This window comes from Podarcis melisellensis, assembly GCF_964234715.1.
Source record: "Podarcis melisellensis genome assembly, chromosome: 16".
NCBI lineage: Eukaryota > Metazoa > Chordata > Lepidosauria > Squamata > Lacertidae > Podarcis > Podarcis melisellensis.
In genome coordinates, this window is record NC_138533.1 from 23,399,704 (window position 1) to 23,426,542 (window position 26,839).

General features: G+C 49.4%; 1 protein-coding gene across 1 annotated transcript; it reads right to left on the minus strand.

Moving 5' to 3' along the window:
- Nucleotides 1-6,898: 6,898 nt before the first annotated feature.
- Nucleotides 6,899-26,268, minus strand: NEFH (neurofilament heavy chain). Its single transcript, XM_081892281.1, has 4 exons — nucleotides 25,223-26,268; nucleotides 14,204-14,403; nucleotides 10,683-10,807; nucleotides 6,899-9,549 (listed from the first exon to the last, which is right to left on the minus strand). The coding sequence occupies exons 1-4, from the start codon at nucleotides 26,106-26,108 to the stop codon at nucleotides 7,875-7,877; spliced, it is 2,886 nt and encodes a 961-aa protein (XP_081748407.1). The 5' UTR covers nucleotides 26,109-26,268; the 3' UTR covers nucleotides 6,899-7,874.
- Between the last annotated feature and the right edge of the window lie 571 nt (nucleotides 26,269-26,839).

Sequence of the window (26,839 nt, forward strand, 5' to 3'; positions counted from 1 at the left end):
TTTTTGCCTGGTGCCTAAATGTGAATAATGAAGGCTCCAGGCGCACTTCCCTGGGGAGAGCATTCCACAGACTGGGTGCCACTGCAGAGAAGGCCTGTTCTCGTGTTGCCGCCCTCCACACCTCTCGAGGAGGAGGCACACAAAGGAGGGCCTCAGAAGGTGATCTCAGGGTCCGGGTAGGTTCATATGGGAAGAGGCAGTCCTTGAGGTATTGTGGTCCTGAGCAGTTTAAGACTTTATAGGTCAAAACCAGCACTTTAATTGGGCCCGGAACCTAATTGGTAGCCAGTGCAGTTGGAGCAGGATCGTTGTAATATGCTCAAACTGTCTTGCTCAGTTGCCTGGCCGCTGAATTCTGTACTAGCTGAAGTTTCTGAACCGTCTTCAGAGGCAGCCGTACTTATAATGCATTGCAGTAATCTTAACTTGAGGTTACTAGGGCATGGACAACAGTAGTTAGACTATCCTTGTCCAGATTGAGACGTAGCTGGGCCACCAGCCGAAGCTGATTGATGGCACTGATGGAGGGCCTTGAGCAACAACAAAGGATCCAGGAGTAGCCCCAAGCTACGAACTTGCTCCTTCAGAGCAAGGGGAACCCCATCAAGAGCAGGCAACCTCCCACCCATCTGCTCTAGGGAACCACCCACTAACTGTGCCCCAGTCTTATCTGGATTGAGCTTCAGTTTGTTGGCTCTCATCCAGTCTATTACCCAGGCAAGGTGCATCCGTCTTGGAAGCTGAAGCTGTCGCTTTCCTTGCACCTGCATAGGAAAGGTGTCTTGTACAAAATGACTCTTGGCCCCCCCATGCTGCTCGGATCCCTGCCACACTTTTTGAAAACGGAACACAGAGTTTTGAAGCTGCCAGGATCCGTGCCAGAGATTGGCTTGCACCAAGTTGCAGTTGCAACCGAGACTCAGAGCAGATAGCCTGGCTTGATTGGGGCTGAAAAGCCGGGTCCCTGCTGCGGGGAGAGATGTAATTGGGTTTGCTGAGGCTAGAACTACTGTTGGCAAGCGCAAGGACCTCTTGTTCAAATCTTCCCCGGCTTCCTTGGGGGAAGCTGACGGGGCCTGAGGCAGGTCGGTCTCCGTTTCCACCTTCAGAAAACTGCCTTCCTGGCTTCATCTTTCTGCCAAGTCAGCTGGCTCCCTGCCGCCCGAACGCAAGGATGCCGAGAAGAGAGGACTGCATTGCAGCTTCCATTAGGTGCCTATTTTTAGCCTCGGCGTCTGACTTGCTTCTTTACCAGCAGAAAAGGGAGCTCTGGAGGATGGGATGTGGGCACATAGCTAGGAAGAAGGAGCTGCAGGAAATCATAAGGGGGAGAGAGCTATGGGGAAGGGCTCTGGGGCTCTGGGAGAGTGCCGGAACCAGGCCTCCATCCACGGTCCAGATGCTGTGAAAAGGCGGGCATGTTTGCTACATTGCTGTGCCCACTTTCACTGGAAAATAAAAACAGGAATTCACCCACAGTGTCTCTCTCTTCAGCGGGGTCCTGCAGCAGTCAATATATTCCATAACTACATCCAGTATTAGTAGAGTGTTTTCTCTCTCAAAGTGCTTCTTTACAACAGTCCTGCAAGGTGGGCAAATAACAGTTTCAGCAAAGGTTTTCCAGGGAGACACAAATCCCATTTCTGTCTCTGTTCCTGGTTCCCCCCACCCCAGCCTTTATCAAATGACCTGGGAGAGAACCAGCCCTCCCCAAGCTGGTACCCACGTGCCATTTTTGATTGCAGCATCAAAAGCCCATCCTAGACATGCTCAGATTTTTCCAGGTTGCTACACCTTCCTGTTCATTGATCCCCATGAAGCTGCTTGTGGTAGCCATCTTCTGTGGATCAATGGGGACTTCTTACTCTCTGTAAGAGAGTTTAGTGATTGAGCATGCCCTCATGAGCCAATCCTCTGGCTAGGTGTATGGGCCCCGTAAGTTGGCATTCATCCAAACATGCCTTGGATACCCTGAACTGTCTAAACTAGATGTGGGGAACCTTTGGTTTTCCAGATGTTGCTGGAACTACAGGTGTAGTTCAGCAACATCTGGAAGGCCAAAAGTTCCCTGCACCTGATATAAGAGGAACTAAAGACCATGCTTATTTTGGTGCAGACTTCAGCCCCCAAGGGGTCACTGTTGGGCAAGCACACCTGTATCAGATATGCCCTCTGGGGGTCCACTTCTGGCTGTTAACAGTGGAGGATTTGCCTAAATCTTGGAAGCAAGTAGGGCCCCTGTACACCCAAAGCATTACTCGGGTGTAATAATTCACTTTTAGCTCAGTTTTCTCTCTGGCTCAGGGTGGTCCAGCTGTTTATACCAAGTAGGCTGCAAAAGTACTTCACACAGAACGCTGCACACTGCCTTATCATGTGGAGTGCAGGGAGCGAGACCAAAATCTGACACCTCCTACGGCCCTCGGACTGTCTTCCCAAAGCCAGGTTTTGAGAAGGTGGCACAAAGCTCTGGCAGAGTCCTGGAGCCTTCCCACCTCCTTCCTAAAACTGAGAAAGTGCTAACTAGGCTTTGAGGAGGCGATAGGAAGACTCTAGGACAGGGGTCAGCAAGGTTTATCTTGCCTGGGATTTTCGGTGTCTACGCATGTTCAGATGCAATTTTCGGGGCCGTGGAAGTGAGTCCCCGTGCCCCGCGCCGGTTTAGCACAGCACGCAAGCAGGCAGCTCAGTTCGGGGGCGGCTTGGGGGCTGGTCAAATGACCTCTGCGGGCCACTTCTGGCCCATGGGCCTTAGGTTGCTGACCCCTGCTGTAGGACCCTGTCAGTGCCCTCATGCCTCTTTCCATATAAATCTACATAGACTCAGGTCATCTTTCTGAGGCCCTTCTTTGTGTGCCGCCTCCAGGCCTTTTCTGCAGTGGCTCCCCATTTGGGGAACGCTCTCCCCAGGGAGATTCAGCTGGCACCTTCACTATACACCTTTAGTTGCCAGGATAAAAAGGTTCCTCTTTAACCAGGCCTTTGGCTGATTGACATCCAATGCCTTTTTTAAAAGTGGCCGGGGTGGGTGGGTAATTGTGTTGTTTTTGTTTTTATTTGTATTATGTATCTTGTGTTTTTATATTGTGATTTTATGTTGTAACTGCCCTGAGACCTGCGGGTATAGGGTGGTATACAAACAGCAACAACCCATTCAAGAACTCTGCTGAGTGACCTTGGGCCTGTCACAATCTCCCGGCCCAACCTACCTCACAGGGTTGTTGTGAGGTTTAAATGGGGAAGGGGAGAACCACAAGTCACCTTCAATTCCCTGGAGGTAAGATGGGCTAGAAATGGAAGCACTGCAGCAATCTGACCAAAGCTACCTGTCTCCAGGCAGGCAAAGGGTGGCGCTGCCTATCATTGGCTCTGGCTGTGCCTACTTTTGATCTATCTGCTTTCTGACAGGTAGTGGCTCTCCAGGATCTTGGGCAGAGGCGAATCTCTCCCCATCGCCTGATCCTTTTAGCTGGAGGCTTGGACCAGGAGTCCTTCCACACGCAAACCACCAGAGCCACTCAGTGAGATGTTGTGTTATGAAATGACATTGGCAGAGGGCACTTGTGCTCGGGAACAAGGAGAACGCTTTGCATCTCTCTCTCCTGATGACTCCTATGTATATCCAATTAGCTTTCCTTTTTGATGTTTGGTCTTCAGACGCCTTTCCAATTCCTGCCGCCGCTAAGAATTGTTTTGAATTGGCCCTCGCTAATTAATGTAAAGCAACTCTGCAGATATTTTCTCTTTTTTTTCCCCTGCTGGGATTTCGTCACAAAAGTGCCATAGTCTTTTTCACCTTGGAATGGGTCTTCCATCTAGAGCAACTGAGCTCTTTTTATCCAGGAATAAAGGGAAGGGAAATCCTTCCACTAAAGCAGGGGTAAGCAATGTGGTGAGAGCCAGTGTGGTGTAGTGGTTAAGAGCGGTAGTCTTGTAATCTGGTGAACTGGGTTCGATTCCCCGCTCTTCCACATGCAGCTGCTGGGTGACCTTGGGCTAGTCACACTTCTTTGAAGTCTCACAGCCCCACTCACCTCACAGAGTGTTTGTTGTGGGGGAGGAAGGGAAAGGAGAATGTTAGCCGCTTTGAGACTCCTTCGGGTATTGATAAAGCGGGATATCAAATCCAAACTCTTCTTCAATGTGGTGCCCACAAAATGCAGCTCCTATCATCCGAGACTGAGAAGCCAAGCTACTGTGAAGTGGTGTACACAGGAATAGATTGAATCTGGAACAGCCACCCAAAAATCTGGCGTCCACCAGAAGCTTTGAACTACATTTCCATCAGCCTCAGCCAGGCCCAGTTCTCTTTCTGCTGGGATGGGTCTGGATCTCTCTGCTTCAGAAACCCACATTCTGTGAGCAAGAAGACCTGCCTGGAAGACTCGGTGGGCAGGGCTGGCTCTAAGTAAAGGTAAAGGGACCCCTGACCATTAGGTCCAGTCGGGACCAACTCTGGGGTTGCGGCGCTCATCTCGCTTTATTGGCCAAGGGAGCCGGTGTACAGCTTCCGGGTCATGTGGCCAGCATGACTAAGCCGCTTCTGGCAAACCAGAGCAGCGCATGGAAACGCTGTTTACCTTCCCGCCGGAGCGGTACCTATTTATCTACTTGCACTTTGACGTGCAGCATAGAAAGTTGACGGGAATATGCACTCGGAAGTGTGTGCTCAACGTCACATCCCTGCAGACAAATAGGAACAAATGCTTGATTGTCTGCAGGTGTCATATAACTCTGCAAGCTGCACATCAGGACGATTACTCAATCGGTGAGGCGTCTTAGAGTGAAGGCAGGCAGCTTGCATGCTTGTAGGATCTAGGACAGCCCTGAGCTAGGTGCAAAAGAAGGGTGTGGGTTGCAGTGCCAAATCGAAAATACTGCTGCAAAGTGGGAAAGCCACTTGGGTATAGGCTGGACTTGTAGCAGAAGCACAGCTGGGGCCAAACCAAAGGCGGAAAGGAAGATCCATTAAGAAGGGCAGTGGATCCATTGGTTTTAAGTAATACAGGCTACTTATGAGGACAGTAGGATGCTCATATATATTACATGAGTAAGCTTGGAAACCAGGTCACATTAGGCAGGAAGCCGATATACAGTGTGTTGATGCCACGGGATACAGAAGAAGCTGCGTTTTGCAAACCGTTGGTCCACCCAGCTCAGTTTTGTCTACTCTGACCGGCAGCAGGGTTTCAGGCAGGGGGCATTCTCTGTCCTGCCAGGAGATGCTGGGGAATGAACTTGGGACCTTCTGCATGCACAGGTGTTCTACATTGCTGGTTAAAGGTAAAAGTCATTTTTTAGCACATAGAATTCAGCGCCACAGGACAGGGTTGTGGCCAGTAGCCTTCTGCATGAAAAGCAGATGCTCTGCCATTGAATTTTGAGCCTTCCCTTAAGATGCAGGAACACAGGAAGCGGCTTTATACAGCATCTGGTCCTTCTAGCTCAATCCAACTGGCAGCAGCTGCCTTGGGACCTTCTGCATGCAAGCCAGTTGCTCTGAGCTGCGGCCCAACCCATCCTGGATGCCTTAGACTGGGATGAGCTGCCTCAGCAAGTGCATCTCAGTCCCTAATACTTAGGGTTTCTAACAGCCTAGTTAAAGGAGCAGAGGAAGCTGAGGTCAGAGCATTCGGTCCTGTATACCTGAAGGAGCGTCTCCACCCCCATCGTTCAGCCCGGACACTGAGGTCCAGCTCCGAGGGCCTTCTGGCGGTTCCCTCCCTGCAAGAAGTGAGGTTACAGGGAACCAGGCAGAGGGCCTTCTTGGTAGTGGCGCCTGCCCTGTGGAACGCCCTCCCATCAGGTGTCAAGGAAATAAACAACTATCTGATGCTTAAAAGACATCTAAGCTTAAAAGCTTAAAAGACATTAAACAGGACAAGGCAGTCCTGTTTAGGGAAGTTTTTATGTTTGAAGTTTTATTCTGTTTTTAGTGTTCTGTTGGGAGCCGCCCAGACTGGCTGGGGAAACCCAGCCGGATGGGCAGGGTATAAACTATTATTATTATTATTATTATTATTATTATTATTATTATTATTATTACCGTATTTTTCACTCTATAACACGCACCCAACCATAACACGCAAGTATTTTTTAGAGGAGGAAAATCCGTAGGCATGCCACCCCTAGGCATTCCCTCCATAACACGCACAGACATTTCCCCTTACTTTCTAGGAGGAAAAAAGTGAGTGTTATGGTGCAAAAAATACGGTATTATTATTATTGAAATTTGAAATACTTTGTCACTTGTACAACTTGTATACAGTGAGATTACATGAGCACCCCACAGTCAGCTCTCTTAGTCTTAATTCCCCTTGTTTACTGATGCACACCCACCAAACCCGAAAGTCAGTTGCCCTGTTGTTATCTTTTCATTCAGCAGCCTAACAGCCCATGGATAGAAGCTGTTCTTTACCCTGTTGGTGAGACTAATCGTGCTTCTATATCTTCTGCCTGAGGGCAGGAGATCAAGAAAGTGCCGGCCAGGGTGTGAATCATCCCTGATAATTTTCCTCACTCTCCTGAGGCAACGTTCTTCCGCTATTTCATCCAGTGGATTCACGGGACAGCCCATAATATTTTGTGCTGTATTCACCACCCTCTGTAGGCACTTCCTATCAGACGATGTCAAACCAGTGTACCACAAATAATAATAATAATAATAATAATAATAATAATAATAATAATAATAATAATATTTGCTCATTGAGCCCAGGATTTCACTCCGGCAATGACTCCCCAGGATCTTTGCCATTACTTCCTGATCCTTTTCAGTGGTGATGCTGGGGGACTGAAATGAGGACCTTCTGCATGCAAAGCACATCATTCACCACTGAGCTCCACCTGCCAAACCTTCCCTCTTGACACCCCAGAAAGGAGACCACGACACAGAGGAGAGAGTCAGCTCTTTGTAAGCATTTTCGTTTGCTTTTATTGCACAGAAGCAACTGGAAGTGAACGCTTGACTTGCTGTAGTGCACTTCTTTTTCCAGTGGGTGAGTGTGTGCATGTGTGTGCATGGTTTTTTTGTTTTTTAACGACAGAGGGCACATCTATACGTCAAACCTAAGCCAGGTTTTCAACCGGTTTTGACCGGCCTGGCTCCCTCCCAGAAAACATCGGGAACTGCTGTTCTTCTGCAAAGGGATTCTGCTGAGAAATCCCTTTTCGGTATCCATGGTAAACTTGTATTTCCCAGGGTCCCTTAAGAATGGAAGTGAGGAACCGAAGCAATGGAACCAGATTTGAAACCCGTTTAGGTTTCCGGTATAAAACGCGCCCTGAATGACCTTCCTCCTGAGACCAGCTACGGATGAAGCTCTCGACAGTGTGAAAATGAAGACAAGGCATTTTTTTTCTAGATCGTTTTGGAATTCTCTAGCCTACTATACATCTCCCAAAGCATAAATCCCAGCACTAACTGCATACATTCATTTATTGCATTCGACCCATCGTTGCCCGTACTTGGAAATAAATGCACTTATTTGAAAAGGGCAGTCAAGTTTTGCTCTGAATATTCCCCTCCCCTCCTCCCTCTCCCCGTTCCTTAAATAAATTCAAGTGTTTAAATGTGGCATTCTGCGTATATCACATTCTGCTACGGAAGCTATCATAACATTATTGAACCACCTTTTTCTGGGGGGTGGCGGCGGCTCGGTTCATTGCTTATTTGGGGTGTCTTGTTTATTTTTCTTTCACATAAACATATTGCTAACGTGAGCTCCATGCCTCGGCGGGTGAGCGAGAGTCACCACTCGCCTAAGCAGAAAAGGTCCAGCCTTCGAAAGGGCAAAAAAGGAGCCCGTCCTGAGGCAGCGAGGGCCCTTGAACAGCTCCTTCGACATCCGCCGGTGCCTCCAGCTTCCTCCCTCTCACTTCTCGCTCTTCTTCGCTTTCTCCTCTGCTGCAGACGCCTTCTCTGCGGCTTTGCTGTCTTTGGGGTCTGTGCTGGATGACTTCTCCACTTTCTCAGCCTTGGGCTTGGTGGCTTTGGCCGGCTCCTTTGCCGGCTCGGCCTTGGGGGTCTCCTTGACCTCCGCCTTGGCTGGTTCTTTGGGCTTGGCTTCGGCTTTGGGCTTCTCCTCCGGCTCCTTCTTGGGCTCTGCTTTCTCCTTCTTGGGTTCCTCTTTCTTCTCTTCCACCTTGGGTTTCTCGGCCTCCTTCTCGGCCGGCTTGCTCGGCTCCTTGGCCTTCGCTTCTTTGGCCGGAGCCTTTGGTTCAGGCTCCTTCTTGCTGGCTTTCTCCGCTTCCTTCTCTGCCTCTGGCTTGGCCTTCGCTGCCGCCTTGGTGGGCTCCTTTTCCTTCACCTTATCCTCTGCCTTGGAAGGTGCCTCCTCCTCCTTCTCTGGCCTGGTGGCTTTCTTCTGGTCTTCCTCCTTCCCCTTCTTCTCCTCCACCTTGGCTTCCTGTTTTGGCACATCCTTGGCCGGGCTCTCCTTCTTGGGCTCCTCTTCTTTCTTGCTCTCTTTCTTCTCCTCTGCTTTTGGCTTCACCTGAGCTTTCTCCTCCTCTTTTGCGGGGGCCTTGGCCTCCTTCGCAGGTGGCTTGGCTGGTTCCTTCGGTGGGGGCTTCTCCTTCTCAGGTGACTTGGCCTTCGGCGGGGTCTTGGCTTTCTCTGGGGACTTCACCTCCTCCTTTGTGGGGGATTTGACCTTCCCTGGAGATTTGGACTCCTCCTTTGTCGGGGTGGCCCCTTTCTCCGGAGATTTTGCTGCCGGAGACTTTGCCGGAGACTTGACCTTATCTGGAGACTTGCTCTCCTCCTTGGTGGGAGATGGAGCTTTTGCCGGAGACTTGGAGTCTTCTTTGGTAGGGGATGCGGGCTTTTCGGGAGATTTTGTTGCCTGAGCCTTGGCCTCTTCCTTTGTTGGAGACTTCGCTTTGGCCGGGGATTTGGATTCCTCTTGTGTCGGGGAGGCAACCGCCGGAGACTTGGAAGCTGGAGATTTGGGAGCTGGAGACTTGGGAGCTGGAGACTTGGGAGCTGGAGATTTGGGAGCTGGAGATTTGGGAGCTGGAGACTTAGGAGCTGGAGACTTAGGAGCTGGAGATTTGGCATCATCCTTCACTGGCAACTGAATCTTGTCTGGAGATTTGACCTCTTTTTCTGGAGGCGTTGGTGCTTTTTCTGGAGCATCTTCTGCTGATGGAGATTCCTTCTCTTTTGTCTCTCCCTCTTCTTCTTCTTCTTCTTCACCACCCTCTCCTCCTTCAGATTCTCCCTGTTCCTCTTCCTCTTTTGCATCTCCTTCTTCCTCTCCTCCCTCCTCTCCTTCCTCTCCTCCCTCTCCCTCTTCCTCTCCCTCCTCCTCCTCTTCCTTTTTCTCACCTCCCTCTTCCTCCGTGACTTCTTCAGTCACTTGAACTTCCTCGGTCTGCTCCTCCACAATCACCGTCTCCTTCTCAGACTTCTCCACCACTTTGATCTTCTCCTCACTCTTGAACTTGATGTGGGTGGAAATGCTGGGGCCTTTGGGGACGGATTCAGGGAAAGGAAAGAGGCCCAGCCCAGCTCCCATGCGGCATTCCTCACCTTCCAGGAGCTTCCTGTTTCCAAAAAAAGGTGGGTGGGAGAAATCAAAGGAAGTCAGAGTCTGCTAAACCAATTGGTTGCGAGTACCAACCACCATGCAGAAAACCAGGAGGGCATACAGCAATGGCCACATCCACACCGTACATTTATAGCTCTATGATATCACTTTAAATAGTCATGGCTTCCCCCAAAGGATTCTGGGAGCAGTAGTTCAGTAAGGGTGCTGAGAGTTGTTAGGAGACCCCTATATTCCCCTCCCAGAGCTACAGTTCCCAGAGTTCCCTGGCAAGAGGGATTGATTGTTAAACCACTCTGAGAATTGTAGCTCTGGGAAGGGAGATAAGGGTCTCCTAACAAATCTCAGCAGCCTTACTGAACTACTGCTCCCAGAATACTTTGGGGGAAGCCATGTTTAAAGTGGTACCATAGAGCTTTGAATGTATGGTGTGAAGTTGGCCAGTATCTATTTGTTTTACTTTGGCTGGTGCATAATGTTTATTCCCTTGGCCTCATTGCCGGGAAAGTGCCTGGAAAATAATGGCTAGATCTATGTCTAAATAGACACTCCACAGTTTTAATTAAAAACTCACCCAGGGAAGCAATGTTAATGATCTCCCAGGGACCAGAAGCATTACTCATCTCAACACAAAGCTGCACCTTCAGTTGTGTGGGCCCAACTCTGTGGAACTCCCTCCCACTAGAAGTCAGGCATAGGAAATCTCCCTGCTGAGTTTCAGGTGCCTGATTAAAACCATTTTATTCCAGGAGGCTTTTGTGTCCCGAGTGTTCCTCCAATGTTTTAAAATATTTCAGGTGTTCTTTGTTTAAATTTCTGAAGTTTTTACATGTTGGCGATTTCATTTGTTTTAAATCTTGTACATTAAAAAAATCCTTGTATGCTAAATGGTGAAAAGCAGGGTATACATATTAAAATGAAATTTATATGTATTTTAATAAATAAATAAACCCAAGGAAAGAACGGGTTGTGGAGGAGTGGAATTGAAGGACCGAGGTGAAGAAAACAAGGCTGGGCATGCACAGGGATGCACCTGTGCATGACAGCATGAAAGGAAATGATGCCGTGTCTGGAGGAGGAAGGGCTTACGCCTGTGAGCCTGTCAGAGTAGGGATATGAAGCGACACTTACCTGTAAGCTGCAATCTCTATATCCAGAGCCATCTTGACATTCAGCAAGTCTTGGTATTCCCTCAGCTGGGCGGCCATCTCCCACTTGGTATTCCTCAGCTCATTGTCCAGCTGGGCGATGCTCTCCTATGAAAGAGAGGCAGAGTAGAGTGTGGATCATCTTCAGGGGGCCAATGAGTGAACCACAGGGTCACAGCTGGGACTAGCATTAGGCAGAGTGTGAGGTGACTGATGCCGAAGGGCCACAATGACCAGTGTGGGGTAGTGGTCGGGTCCAGGGTCATGGAGGAATCGAAGACCTATTGCTATTTTTGTAGCCACCGGCATCCTAGATCTGCCCAATCAGCATGAAGTTGTTTCGCTCTTTCACAGTCAAAGCCTTTGACTGAGATAGAGAAGAAACAGGAAAGGAGGGCAAAAAGTAGAAGAGGCTACCATATGTAGTGGCAATGTAAAATTATTTAAAAGGCCTGGGAAAAGACATATAAAGATTTGAAGAGAATGGGGGAAATGATTGTTATTTTAAAAATAAAAAAAAATGCTGAGCCCATTTAATTATTGTTATTTTTGTTTCGATTTATTGCATTTGCATCCCAGGAATGGAAGGAAATGTACATATGGCTCTTCCCCCTACTCATAACAGTCCTGTGAGAGGGCCACAAGTGAGATGTGACACGATAGTAAAGGTTGTAAAGGGACCCCTGACCATTAGGTCCAGTCGTGACCGACTCTGGGGTTGCAGTGCTCATCTCGCTTTACTGGCTGAGGGAGCCGGCGTACAGCTTCTGGGTCATGTGGCCAGCATGACTAAGCCACTTCTGGCAAACCAGAGCAGTGCACGGAAACGCCGTTTACCTTCCCGCCGGAGTGGTACCTATTTATCTACTTGCATTTTGACATGCTTTTGAACTGCTAGTTTGGCAGGAGCAGGGACCGAGCAACGGGCGCTCACCCCGTCACGGGGATTCGAACCGCCGACCTTCTGATCAGCAAGCCCTAGGCTCTGTGGTTTAACCCACAGCGCCACCCACGCCCCAGACACAATAGTAAGCAGGGTTTAATACTGGCACAGGACAGCTGTACCGAAACATCAGAGGTGTTTAATCTAGTGTGTCTATTATCAAGCGCACGTCTGGGACTGCAATGGTCCTTGTGGCTGGCAGCAAATCCTCCGGGATTTTTTCCCCCTGCCAGAGTTGAGATCTGAGGCTCTGTGCTGCTGTTCCATCCTGTTATTTGTTTTGTTTATTGACTGTGTTTAAATGCCACCTTCCCCCCCACGGAGCTCAAGGTGGTGTTTCTGGTTCACCCCTGTCCCCCATTTAATCCCCCACGACGACCCTGAAAGGTAGGCTAGGCTCAGAAGCAGTCACTGGCCCAAGGACACCCAGTCAGTTTCCTCATGACCTTCCCAGGTCCTAGTCCAACACTCTAACCACTACACCACACTCCCAAAAAGCGGCAGGTGCCCACCCTTAATGAGTTTTCAGTACTACAGGCTGCCACAGGATATTTATGCTTGACATGTTGCTGTAGTGCTTCTGCAGCAGTTTGCTTGTTTCTTTTATCTGCCCTTGGTTTTCTATTATTTGCAATTGGTATTTGTGGTTTCAATCTTTTTACTGCGCTGCGATTACTTTTGTGGTGAAGGGTGACTTAAAACTACCTTTAAATAATTAAATACACACACGGAGAGAGAGAGAAAGAAAGAATATTTAAGAGTGAAATCTCTTTCTCCCCCTTACGACTTCAACATCTTTGACCTGGATGCAGTTCAAGCGGGACTGCACTGGTTTTGGTGCATGCTTAGCCCTCCCATTGAACTGAATGGGGCTTGAAAGTGCTTGGGTTTTGGCTAGATCAAATGCAGGCAGATTTCAGGCTTCTGGGATCTACTTTGCTAGTTACTGGAAGGCATCAGAGACTGGTCAGAGGTGCCACCAACCTCTGCCTGTCCTCAGCCAGCCCACCACCAGCCTTCCTTCTTACGACTCCAAGGAAGTGACCCCGGCTGCCAGCTTCCTCCTCTTTCATCTCATTGTTGCCCCTTGTAGAACTTAGCTAGGAGGAGGACGGAGACAAAACTAAGAATTAGTTGGCTCTGCCTGCCATCATCTCTGGCGCCCCCTAGTGTTGGGCTCCCTGCCTTAGCAGCCCCAATGGGCATTAACTGCCACTGGCAGGGGCCTGAGACACACCAACTAGAGCTTAGTCGAAAAGGCACACACTCCAATTGTAATACGACAATAACGATAACCAGTGCTTTTTTTCCTGGGGGGACGCATAGCCCTAAACATTTTGGTTAGGAACATCAACAAAACACCACTTCTATGGTACCTCGGGTTACAAACACCTCAGGTTACAAACACTTCGGGTTACAGACTCCATTAACCTGGAAGTACATAGTACTTCGGGTTAAGAACTTTACCTCAGGATGAGAACAGAAATCGCACCACGGTGGTGCGGCAGCATCAGGAAGCCCCATTAGCTAAAGTGGTGCTTCAGGTTAAGAACAGTTTCAGGTTAAGAACGGGCCTCTGGAACAAATTAAGTACGTAACCCGAGGTACCACTGTAATAATAATGTTGCTTTGTGGAACATTTTTTGTTTGGTGTTTATCTGCATGTGTGTATAAGGGAGGGAGGTTGTTTTCAAGCCAACCAGACAAGGGACTCAGCTACATTGGTAAAAAAAAAAACAACCAACGTTTTGAATGCATTATAAACATGCAATACGGGATGGTGCAGGAGAGCAAAAATAAAAATAAAAAATTCTATTGATTTTTACAGTGTTTTCTTCTTCTTTTATAATGATTTCATTTCTAATGTTTCAATAGTGTTTTCCCCCCCGTGTGTAGATCCACCTAAGGTCTGTTTTTTGTTTTTAATAGCTGTATGCCTTAGGTCTCATCTAGAGGCAGTATTTTACCACTTTATACAGTCATATAAAGAATCTTGGGAAGTGTCATTTGTTAAGAGTGCTGAGAGTTGCTGGGAGAGGCCCCTATTCCACTCTCAGAGCAACAATTCCCAGAGTTCCCAGTGAAGAGGGATTCATTATTAAATTGCTTGGGAAACTGTAGTTCTGAGAGGGAAACAGGGGACTCCTATTAACTCCAACTGCTCTGCTCTGAGGAGGACTGCCATTGACTATCACCCATTTTTCTGGATGGGGCAGAAAACAAGATGACACCCTCTTCAATCCACAGACAGAGGTTGATAAGGGTGGTAGCTAGATCTTCCTCCAGTGCTGGCAGTGGGAGAAGCTTCAACATTTCTTTTCTTAAACATTCTTGTCTGTCTTCGGCCTAAGAGAGCTTGGCTTATCCTGGGCTACCCTTGGGTTATACAGCTAGGACTGGTGGATTTAAATCCAGGTGGTGAACCCAGATATCACTGGACTATGGCCCCATCCTTCGTCCCCATTGGCTGTCCCACATGGGGGGCTGATGAGACCTGATATTTGAAGGGCACCTGGTTGGGGGAGTCTGTAGTAGGCAGCTGCCATTGGCCCACACATTACCTGATAGGAGAGGACATCAACATGATGGCGGTCTTCAATGTCGGCCCTCTGCCTCTCCAGGGATTCCTTCGTCCCCTTGAGAGCTTCGAGCTCGGTGGTTTTGGACTGCAGTTGATGGCGGTATTCGGAAATCTCTTCCTGCGCTGTACGGATGGCATCGGTATTCACCTTGGCCGCTTCTGACAGCTTGTCCAGCCTCACTGTAATGTGGGGAAGGGAAATGAGAAAAAGCATATATCCAGTCATTGGCAGATGAAGATGATGGACTTTATGGAGCTGGCTGATCTCACTGGGAGAATCCATGACCAGAAAGAAGAGGAATATCAAGAAGAGTGAAAGAAATTTAAAGACTATTTGAATAAATATTGTAATATTAAAGATTTGTGACTACTTGAAAGAACTAATTAGGCCTAGGATTAAATAAATAAATGAGAAACAGAACGATAAGAAAAGTTAGGAAATTTGATTATAACCGGAATATTGTTTTTTGGAATAATGATGTTGGAAACTGCTACATTCAATTACAAGGAAATTCAGATGGAAGAGATTAGAGGAAGTCAAGTAATATGTTTATGAAGTTGGAAGTTAAATTAATTAATTAAGTTTTATTGTATTTGTGTATGTGGTGGTATTCTTGGGTATTATTTGTGAGGTTTGTAATATTTTATTTCTTTCTCTTTTCTTTTATTGTTGTTTTTCTTATTTTTGTTTTATTGAAGTTATGTGTTTGTATGAAAGTCAATAAATATTATTGGGGGGAAAGAAAAAGAAAAAGCATCTATCCAGTCGCAAAGCATGCCAAAATATATCATCAAGGAAAGATTGCAGAGTACAGCCCATTCCTACTCCAACCACAATGGTCCAAAACAGGAGTGAACTCCAGTCCCAGAGGCCAAATGCGCCCCCCCCCCCGGGCTCTCAATATGGCCTTTGGGACTCTCCACATGCTGTGCCCCTTCCCATGTGACAGACCTCAGGCTCTCTGCTATCCCTTTACTTAGTGATTTTGCCAGACTGGAATGTGCCCCTGAAATGTGATTGGATGAGTTCATAGTCTGGACTAATTCATTGAGGACCAAGCTATCAATGGCTGCTAGACATGATGGCTGCACTTTGTCTCCACGGTTGGAAGCAGGGCTGGATTTAGGTTTGATGAAGCCCTAAGCTGTTGAAGGTAATGGCGTCCTTTATATGTCCAGCTGTCCTTTGTCAACAACAAATTGTCACTGTTTTTTGTGTTGAGTTGAATATATGCTATATGGTAATTTATGGACCTGATAGGTATTGAAAGCCATTTGCACATGTTACCATGCTAACCAGTCCATGCAGAATGTTGGCACCCTATACAGTGGTACCTCGGGTTAAGTACCAACTTCTCCCTCCTTAAGTCTCAATGTTGTTCCTTGTAGATCTCAGCAGGGAGGAAGATGAGGAGAAAATTAGAGATACAGTGGTACTTCTGGTTACGTACTTAATTGGTTCCGGAGGTCCGTTCTGAACCTGAAACTGTTCTTAACCTGAAGCACCACTTTAGCTAATGGGGCCTCCTGCTGCTGCCACCGCGCCGCTGGAGCACGATTTCTGTTCTCAGCCTGAAGCAAAGTTCTTAACCCGAGGTACTGTTTCTGGGTTAGCGGAGTCTGTAACCTGAAGCGTATGTAACCCGAGGGACCACTGTATATAGAAATGAACAAACCAGTGATATTTTAGAGAGCAGGCTAGCAGGCAGGGCCCATTACTTACACAACACAAAATACTATTGCTGTATGTAGGTTTTATTTTATTTGTTTTTTATCTTATATTTTGGAAGTGTACACCCAGTTTTTTTCCCTTTGAGCTGGGCATGTAAGGGGTGATATGATAGCCATGTTCAAATATATAAAAGGATGTCACATAGAGGAGGGAGAAAGGTTGTTTTCTGCTGCTCCAGAGAAGCGGACACGGAGCAATGGATCCAAACTACAAGAAAGAAGATTCCACCTAAACATTAGGAAGAACTTCCTGACAGTAAGAGCTGTTTGACAGTGGAATTTGCTGCCAAGGAGTGTGGTGGAGTCTCCTTCTTTGGAGGTCTTTAAGCAGAGGCTTGACAACCATATGTCAGGAGTGCTCTGATGGTGTTTCCTGCTTGGCAGGGGGTTGGACTCGATGGCCCTTGTGGTCTCTTCCAGCTCTATGATTCTATGATTTTGGAGAGGGCTCCAAGAGAGTAGGGCCTTAAGCTAAAGATTGTTTAGCTTATATGTAAATATGACACTGGTTGGAGGGCAGTACTGCTACTGAACACCAGTTCCTGGAAACCACAGGAGGGGAGAAGGCTCTTGTTCTGGGGTCCTGCTTCCGGGCTTCCCTTTGGGACATCTGCGTGGCCACTGTGAGAATACTGGATTAGATGGGCCACTTGTATTCTTGTGATCATGTCTCCTACTTCCCTGGCTAGAGAGAGATGCCCGTATGCAGCTCTGAATTGTGCATGGCTTAAATGTAGCCTATGGTACCCAGGCGGCAGTGAAGCCTGTTGCTCCGCCCACTTTTGCCACTGGCCACGCCCACCACTGCAATGCCGGCCCGCTTGCCCCAACCCCCTCCAACTCTTTTGGACTACAGATCCCAGCAGCCCTAGCTAGCACAGCTGTGGAGAGATGGGGGAAAGAGAGGAGGAAGGGTTAATAACGGGCTTAAGACAATTCAGCCGCTTTGGCCAGCCCCTGATGGAAACCTCCAAGCCTCCATCACTTCGCTTCCTGAGACGAAAGGGCAGCCCAGCCCCCTCTGCTGGGATCTGCAAGATGATTCAGCGTCATCATCCGGAACTAGGCAAGTTCCGGAGGGGGGGGGATGAACTGTGCATTATTAAAACATTCTGAACGGATTTTTTAAAAATACAATATACTGGTTTTGCACTCGTTTAAGGCTGTTCAGGTTTAAAAGTGGAATGAACCTTGCTCCCAAATGTACCGGTATATAGTCTTGCCTCAATATGCTCTCTACAAAAAAACCACAAAACTGATTTTTATATGTACTTCTTGTCTGTGTTTTGTATTATTTAAGCTGCTGGCTTGCTGTGTGTTGTTTGCAGCGTCGTGAGCTATAAGGTATACAGGCTTGGATATAAAGGAGGGTTTGATCCTGATCACCCACTAGATTCAGCAGGGGGTCCATAGCTCCCAGATGCAAGGGGACAGGGAGGGGAATTTGGATTTTCAGGTGGCATCCTGTGGAGGGATAATACTTCGTGTTACTGCCTTGCCACATATGCAGGCAGATGGAAGCAGAGAATGAATGTGAGCCCTTTCTCACTCTCTGCTTTCCAGTCAACCGCGCTGCGATGGTGGTGAAGGGTTTTTCCTTTTAATTGGGTTCATGAATGATCTGCTAAAATTGAAAAAGAAAAAAACGCAACTTAAAAAACAAAACCCAAATCAGTTGAATGCTATTGTTAAGTAGCTGTGAGCTCTTCTGATCTCTGCTCATACATCATTTGTCTCTTTCAGAAGGGCTCGCGCGGCATTCACATATTGCTGACTGCAGCATCCTGAAAAACAAACCTTAATGTGTTTGTACTGTACTTCTGATTTTCCAGAAAGGATCAGCAGCTGTAAAGGTGGCAAATGGAATGGAGCCTAAACGAACGCTGTATTCTCCATGGTGCAAAAATATGTATTTATTTTATTTTATTGCACTTTTTTCTCAAAGGAGCTCAAAGTGGCATGTATGGCATTCTCCCCTTCCCTGCCCCCCCCTCCCATGAGCTTCATGGCTGGGTGAGAATTTGAGCCCTGGCCTCCCAGGTCCTAAGCCTGGCACTTTAACTACTGAACCACACTGCCTCTCTAATGTGTAGTCAACATATGACACTCCTCTCCAGAAGGCAGGATAACAGCCTCTGATTTTGGAATGTTTTTAAAGGGATTGAGATAAATGCAGGATGTCTCCACACACACACACACACACACACACAAAAAAAAAAAACCCAAACAAACACACACATAACAGTAGCTGGGAAATGTCATAACTGCTCAGGGCAGCTCTGCATTCAAAGGCATTTAACCTCTGAATACATAGAGGAACATAAGAAACTGCTTAATACTGAGCCCAATTGTTGGTCCATCTACTTCAGTATTGTCTGCACTGATCGGCAGCAGCTCTCCAGGGCTTCAGACAGGAGTCTTTTCTAAAATCACTCAGAGATGCCAGGGTTTGAATCTGGGACCTTCTGCATGCAAAGCAGATGATCTGCAACTGATCTAGGACTGTTCCCCACTGAGCTATGGCCGCCATAGAATAAACTTTTCCCAGGATCATTTCCAGCTAGGGGACCATAGAAAAATGATATGGGCAAGCGGTGGGTACGAAGAGCAAAAAATAGATGAGGTAGGTCAGAAAAAGGCTGTTTGGTTTAAGTGATATCAGAAATGAAGGGTGGGGAGAAGGAAACACCTATGTCTTCATGGCCATAAATGAACGCATCCTAAGCAATGGAAACTAACATAGACTAACAGATTTTCCTGTATCTTGAAAATAAGGCTGTGCTTTGTAGGATTGCAAGAAGTTTTGTAAGGAGAACTATATGAATTATTGTGAAAAAGGACCAAGAAAGGGTTTATTTAGGATTTGGATTTTATAGCAATAACTATTAAAATAAAATGCAAAATCAGAAAGAAAGTTAGAAAACCATTAATCGAGGTTGACAGAAGTCCTAGGCTATGATAGCCAAAGGTTTGTTATATTGTATAAGATGGGATGTTATGTTTGGAAAACATGTGCATACACAACACAATTGTAGGATCCACAACAAAAATTTGCAGTGTCTCCCCACCCTTTTTTAAGAGTGCTCCTTTTCAGATTTCCAGCCTGCCCTACTCTAAAAGGCTCAAGCAAACCAGTTATTCTCTCTCCCCTGCTCCTTTTTCCAGGTTTTTCTGACTGTTCCATCACCAATTGACATTCATTATTCCATAGTTCCTGGGGCTGCTGATTTTGGCTGCTGGTTGCTGGGGTTTTTGTGGGGGTGGGGAGGAAGTCCCCTAATTTAATTTTTCTGCACGTATTTCGCACTACTGCGGACTTCAGGATTCACCAAAGCATTCTTATATATCTTTCTCATTGGCCAAATTTGAGCTCAAATCCTGTCGGCACTCAACCACCTGAACTCAGTATTAAAGGTAAAGGGACCCCTGACCATTAGGTCCAGTCATGACCGACTCTGGGGTTGTGGCGTTCATCTCGCTTTATTGGCCGAGGGAACCGGCGTACAGCTTCCGGGTCCATGTGGCTAGCATGACTAAGCCGCTTCTGGCGAACCAGAGCAGTGCACGGAAACACCGTTTACCATCCCGCCTGAGTGGTACCTTTTTATCTACTTGCACTTTGACGTGCTTTCGAACTGCTAGGTTGGCAGGAGCTGGGACTGAGCAATGGGAGCTCACCCCGTCGTGGGGATTCGAACCACTGACCTTTTGATTGGCAAGTCCTAGGCTCTGTGGTTTAACCCACAGCGCCACCTGCGTCCTTTGAAGTATTATAGAGAGCACAAAGAGCCTCAAAAGACAATGTTGATTCTCTCTCTCTCTCTCTCTCTCTCTCTCTCTCTCTCTCTCTGTGTGTGTGTGTGTGTGTGAGAGAGAGAGAGAGAGAGAGAGAGACTTCAAATCTCCCCTTCTTGGTGGAGAGACTGTACTGTGTCTGAAGAGTGAGAGCCTTAGAAGACACAGATTAGCTGACACTTGCCCTCACTGATCTACATCTTCAAAGCTCACACAACCCCACTCCAGACCTCCAGATAGGAGGCGCCCCTCTCAGAAAGGGAGAGCTGTTCTCAAAAACCTCGACACACACTTTGCTGGATGGGCTGGCCTTGGTGATGTCTGGGCCTGCAGGCAGCCATTCTCGTTGGGGAAAGGCCTCTGCCACAGGGTTATTTTGGGGGAGAGCATAGCAACTGTGAGATCAAGGACAGGAAGCCTAGGGCAGGGGGATTAGTTTACCATCAGTCACTATTGCAGTTGTGCTGCCAAATTAGAACTTCTCTCAATCCCACCGGCATCTGAATCACGGCAGGTGGTTATCCACAAAGGAGCCCCTTCTGCGGCTGCTCCCATACAGCAGCATTTCTTCCCAAGGAGAGGTTAGACTGGCTTCCTCTTTGTCATATTTCCGCAGACAGCCTAAGAGCTTCTTATTCAGACACGCCTTTGAAAACTAAGGTGCAGGCGATGCTGATCACTGGGCTATGGTCAGAGGGAAATGAATCTTAACTGCAGGTTCTAAATCTGTTCTGGTGTATTTTAATTATTGCTTTTAGCCGGTTTGTTCTTATTACTGTGTTTTTTAATAATGTTTTAAAAGGTTGCAATGTTTTTTGTAAAAAGGCAAGATATAAATAGATTAAATAAACATAGCCATAAAAACACCCCTCACAAACTCTGTCTGTACATTATCAAACAGTCCCACCCCCGCTTGCATTTGGGGGACTTAAAGACCCCTTTCCTTTCCTTTCTCTTTTTTCATTCCTGCAAGCCTTATATCTCCCCCACATTTGCCAATAACCTGCCTCTTGTGTGTGGGTGGTGACATTTTTGCTTAGTGACCATCACTATCTACTCCATTGGGAAATTAAGGAAGTGGCAATACGTTATGATGTCTGGATGGTTTCATTCTAGAATAAACGCAGGAGCCAAAATCAGTAGTGAAAATGGACTCAAAAAGCCTCTACAAATGACCATACAATGGGGCATTGGGGAGAAGAACCGTCCTTTTAGCACCTCGTATTGTGAGCAAGGGGTGTGTGTGTTAGAATTGACCTGTCTGCATTAAGCGACCTTCAGCTGTGCATCTCAATTACTTTCCGTGGGTGGTTCCCTTTAGGTTGCGGGGCCAACCTGACAATCTCATCTGAAGCCGCCTCTCAGTACGGGAACCTGCCTGACAGGACTATAATAGAGCCATTAGGTCACATCCCACTCACTTTTAAGCCCGTGCCATTTTCACAATGCAGGCATGCTGAAGAGCTGTCAAGCAACATACGGTACTTTAAAGGGGCTTGTGGGACAGATAATTCTAGAAGCTGGGGGGGTGGGTTGCAGTTTGCATCCCCAGGGGAAAGAGATAAGCTGCTTTTTGCACAATGAAAGTGCTATGTGAAACATTTAATTTAATAAATAATAATAACCGGGTGCCACCATAATAATAACCGGGTGCCACCAGAGTTTGGCTGTTGGAGCAGGCAAATGGCCCATCCAGTCCACTGTCTTGTTCTCACAGCTGCCACCCAGATGCCTGTGGGAAAACCAGCTTCGATATTTGGCTCACATTCCTGCAGCTGCCCTCCAGGCTTCTGCCAGCCTGTATGAAAGGAGGGGAGGGTATTGCTGGTGGCTACCAAACAGGAATGGCTAAGGAAAGACAAAAGAGCTGTTAAAGCTGGACTGCAACAACAGCAATCTGTAGGAAGTAAAAATATGTCCCTCCAGCTAACTTCCAACAACACGGATTTCCCTTACAATGCTAAGAAGAAGGAGGTATATTTAGGGAGAAGTTATATGTGACTCCCCTCACCAATCCCAGGAATAAATTGCGGCATTGTGATCGGAGCATCTCTCTCTCCACTAGTAACACTCTGCGCCAGTCTTCGTGAGGAACAGAGCAACTGAACCACTACTGCACGGTCTAAAGTGGTGCAGACTAGGATATGAGAACCCAGGGTTCAAATCCCCATTCAGCCATGGAATTTAGTGGGTGACCTTGGGCCAGCCACCGCCTCTCAGCCTAACCTACCTCACAGGGTTGTTGCAGGGATTAAATGAAGAGGGGGAGCACCCCCCTTGAGCTCCTTGGGGGAAAACGGTGGGATATATATATGCAACCAATCAATCGAACAGCGGGATCAGGACCCCCGCCGACAACGGCACAAAGAAGCAGGATCAGCACCGCGGACAGCGCCCGCGCCGGCCCCGCTCTTGTCATAGTGATAAAGCAAGCGTGCTGGATCAGGACCCTGGACAGCGTCGTCCCTCCACACTCCGGGGGCCCTGAACGCGGGTTAGCATAGCCAGGGGGCGCGTGGAGAGGAAAAGAGCGGCTAGGTGGTAGAGACGGTGACTCGAGCTCTCCAACTTTCCGGCTGGTTCTGAGAATTTGCTTTTGCTGCAGTCCCTGAAATCCGCTGGTGCTTTGGGAGTCGAAAGGGCTCCGTTTAGGGGGGAAAGGCAGTAGCAAAAAGGTTAAGCACCTGCTTTGCATGCAGAAGGTCCCAGGTTCTATCCTCGGCGTCTCCAGGTAGAGCTAGGAATGTCCCCACCCAGGATCTCTGGGGCAGCCTCTGAGTTACACAGACCAATGGTCTGACTCGGTGTAAAACAGTTTAGGTTCCCTCCCACCTAACTCATTTTGGGAGGCGCGAGCGCTTGCACCGACCGCCCCAACTGCATCCGATCCCGACGTTACCAGCCTTTCCGGGACGCCCCCGCCCCGCCCCCACCTCAACGCGCTTTTCTCGCTTCAATAGGTAGGTGTGTGGGTGGATCCCATGGGAAACTGGGAAATGGCCAGAGGAGGAGGAGAAATGGGGCGGCGAGAGAGGATCGGGGCCCTGGGGAGGGGAGGGGCTGTAAGAAGAGAAGTCAGACACCCTGCGCCAGCCTGGCAGCCGCCTCCGCCCCACAACCCCCCTCCCCGCGTGCAGCTGACTTTGGCTTCAAGTTACTGCAGGAGGCGAGGACTGACTCAGCAGAGACTGCGGAGCGGCGCCCAGACACAGCGCGCGTCCCCCCTCCCTCCAACCTCGTCCCACACATGGTTACCCCCACCATTTTCTCTCCCCACTCTCTGCAGCAAGGCGGATCGACCCCTTTTCCTTAGGTACCTCCGCAGTACGGATAGGATTGGTGACAGATTCAATTCTCCCCCCGGGGGGCGGGGCGGCGGGAAATGTGCCTTTTGCACCAAGGAGAGGCATAGATTCATCTTTTTTCCCCTGTAGAAACTGCACCCCCAGCAAATGAATGAAAGGACACCCTCCTCTGTCCCCCAAGAGTGACGGCGCAATACAGTGATACCCCGCATTAAGTACTTAATTTGTTCTCGAGGTCCGTTCTTAACCTGAAACTGTTATTAACCTGAAGCAACACTTTAGCTAATGGGGCCTCCTGCTGCCGCCGCACGATTTCTGTTCTCATCCTGAAGCAAAGTTCTTAACCCGAGGTACTATTTCTGGGTTAGCGGAGGCTGTAACCTGAAGCGTATGTAACCCGAGGTACAGTACTACTGTACTTTCCTTCCACCGCTGTCCACAGTGCTGAATCAGTCTCCCTCCCTCCTCGTATTGGTGCAATGGAGCAACGCGCTCACAGTCCAGGTATCCCCAAAGTTCACCACTACCCCCTGAGCCCCTGAATGCATTCTCTCCCCGCCCCCCCCGCCCCTTTTGGAGTCTTTCTTCCCTCGCTATAGACTCTGGAAAGAGAGTCTTCCATGCACCTCCCAACTCCTTTAATCGGCAATCCACCTCCTTCCCCCAACATTTCTTTCCCCTCCCAACGCATTTCCTAATCTTTTTCTATCTAGGCTAGCGGGCCTGACCTCCATGGCACGAAATCTTCCCCCAACTCAGCAGCTGGGGTGGGGAGATGAACAGTATCCCCGCCCCCGCCCCCACCGCAGAAGTATCCTGTCCGCTGCATTGGCCTATATTATACAAGCAATTCCTCGCGGTTCGTCGGCTTCACTTGGGGAGGGGGGGTGGAATTTCGCTTTACCTGTAAGTGTTGCTATTATAGGTTTCCCAGTTGAAGCTGTTTAGACGTACTGGGGGGGGGCACTGAGATAGGGACACGCCCCCACTGCAACGCCTTCCTTTGCGTGGAGACTTCCATGACAAGGTCTCCATTTTTGCAGAGTAATGGCTAGTCAAGGGATGCCGCTCACCACCCCGGCACGCAAAGAACAACCCCCCCCCCCGAAAAAAAAATACATTTGGAAATTCCTCCGCTCCATGCGACTTGTTCCCTTCTTGCCTTGGGGTAGAAGCGCGATTTCAGGGATGGGGAGGGAGGCGAATGTGATGGGGGGGGGGGAGAGAAGAGAGAGAAATAGAGGTTTCGCCCGGTATGTTTGTGTGTGAAGATTCACAGGGAGTTTTCGCAGCCTGCCCTTGACTATATCCAAGATGAAAGGGCTCTTTATCCAAAAAGAAGAAAAAATCAACAGATAATTTTGCAAGCGCTTCTTTTCGCACCTAACAACGACCACTTACTTAATTTGCAATTATGATGACATATTATTATGCTTGACTATAACGAGGCGGTACATTATTACAATAATAGCCAGAAAAATAATAGTCCTGGAGTGGAATGAATCATATCTGGTTCTTTGCTCCCTTACTATCTGGGGGCGGGGGGGGGGGAAGGGGACCTTTAATGAAACCCACCAGCCCCCATCCGCTGACCCTTCCCGACGAAGGCGCGCTCCCAGCTTTGAAACTTCCAAATAGTTGCGGGGGGCTGGGTCCACTCTTGGATTATGAAGCGACGGGGGACACCCCCTCCATTCCTCGCCGCTCCTTTGATGAAGCGGCTCCTAGGAGACAGCACTTTCTCTCTCTGCTGCCGCTGAGGTGGTTCTCCGGCACGCCTTCCTTCCTTCCTAACTGCAGGGTGGTTCTCCCACCGACCCCCTTTAGACTAAGGCGTCTCCCCCCGCAGCCCTACTTCCCTGCCGGCTCTCCGGTGGCTCCCCGGCGTCCCCTTCCTTCCTTCCTATTCCTGGGGCGGTTCCCGAGTGGCCGCCTCCTCCTTCCTTTGGACAAAGCTGCCGCCCCCGCCCAGCCCAGCTACTAGGGGCCCTCCAGTAGTTCCCCGACGGCCCTCTCCATGTCCTTGGAAGGGTTGCGGGTGGGGTGACCTCTCCCTCCTTTGGACAAAGCTGCCCCCTCCGCGCGCAGCTCTCTTATCCCACCGTCGGGGGGGCTCCCTGACGCCCCCCTCTCCTTTCCGGGAAGGCCCGCCCCGTCTATAGTCTCACCTCGGAACCATTCTTCGGACTGGATGGAGCTCTTGACGGTGTGTCCCTCCAGCTGGGCGCGGATCTCCTTGAGCGCAGAGGTGACGTCGGAGCGGGCTGCGGCGTCGCGAGCCTCGACGGCCACCTGGAGGGCGCTGCTGCCTTGGATCTGGAGCAGCAGCTCGGCCACCTCGTCGTCGTGGCTGCGGCGCAGGAAAAGGCTCTCCTCGCGCAGCGCCTGCAGCTTCTTCTCCAGTTCGCCCTTGGCTAGCTGAGAGTCGTCGGCGAACTTGCCCAGCGCCCGGATGGCCGCCTCCACCTCCTCGCGCTGCCGGCTCTCGTCGTCCAGGCGCTGCTTGAGGTGCGCCAGATCCTCTTCCAGGTGCTCCTGCTCCAGCTGCAGCTGCCCCTTCTCGGCGCTCAGCACCACCAGCGTGCCGCGCATGTCGCGGATCTCGCGCTCGTACAGCTCCCCGATGGCTGAGCGCCCGGCCTGCTGCTGCCGCAGCGCCGCCGCCTCGGCCTCCAGCTGCCGGTTCTGCTCCTCCAGCGCCCGCACCTTGTCGATGTAGCCGGCGAAGCGGTCGTTGAGCGCCTGCAGCACCTCCTTCTCGTTGCGCCCGCGCAGGTCGCCGTTCAGCGACGACTCCAGGCTCTCAGTCGACGAGCCTAGCTGGCTCAAGACGCCCGCGGCCCCGGACGCCGACGACGCCCCCAGGCGCCGGTAGCTGGAGATGGAGACCGCCGAGCCCCGCGACCACGACTGCGAGTGGAAGCCGCTCGACGCCAACGAGCCGCTGCCGCCTGCGGAGCGCGCGGCTGCCGTCGAGTATCGCCCGCCGCCGAAGCCGGGCTCCTTGCGGTACGAGGGGCCGCTATAAAGCGTGTCCATGCCGTAGCTCATCATGGTGGTGGCCGGGAGGGCGCCGCTGCCGTCGGAGCGACACGCCAGAGAGGCCACTGCGGCAGAAGGGAGCGCCGCGGTTCTTATATACCGCGGCCGCCGAGCATCCCAGGGCCGCCCCTTCTGCGAGCAGGGAAGGAGGGAGGGAGGGAGAGAGAAAGAGACGGGGTGGTAGAGGAGGAGATGAAACGGATTCTTCCCCCCTCCCCCCTCTCCCACACATATACCTGTGCCCGCATCCCACCCCCTCCTGCCAAAGGAAAACTCTGCAGAGCTTTTCAGTAGGTACCGGGGCTCAAAGTTGTACCCCGCCTTCCTAACCTGAGACACGGAGAAGGGTTCCTCGTTTGAAAAGATGTTCCGGGGCTCAAATTATGCGTCTTGCCCTTAACGTGAGATATATTATTTTGGGGGGTGGGGGTGGGGCGGTATTGTTTAAGAGGTCCCGGAGCTCGCGTCTTTCCTCCACCTCCCGTCCTGAAATATGTGATAGTTTAATTGTTAGAAAGGATCTGGGACTGGGGTTCGGGAGCCGCCAGCCTGAGGTACAGCATATGATGGTTTAGTGTAATTGAAAAGGTCCTGGGGCGCATGTCTCCCCCTCCCCCAACTCAAGGTGTGTGATGGTTCTATTGATTTCTTTTTCCAGATTCTGACACTTAAAAAAAAATTACCCATACCAAACTGTGTTACAAAAGTAATATAGCTGAAAGTATAAATATAAATTAGCCCAC

Bases quoted from the DNA above. Each gene is read 5' to 3' on its own strand.
- NEFH (XM_081892281.1), bottom strand. From the start codon at position 26,108: ATGATGAGCTACGGCATGGACACGCTTTATAGCGGCCCCTCGTACCGC. The intron at 14,404-25,222 runs GTGAGACTATAG...CCCACATTACAG, and splicing joins GTCCGAAGAATGGTTCCGAG to TGAGGCTGGACAAGCTGTCA. The intron at 10,808-14,203 runs GTAATGTGTGGG...TCTCTTTCATAG, and splicing joins TTGATGTCCTCTCCTATCAG to GAGAGCATCGCCCAGCTGGA.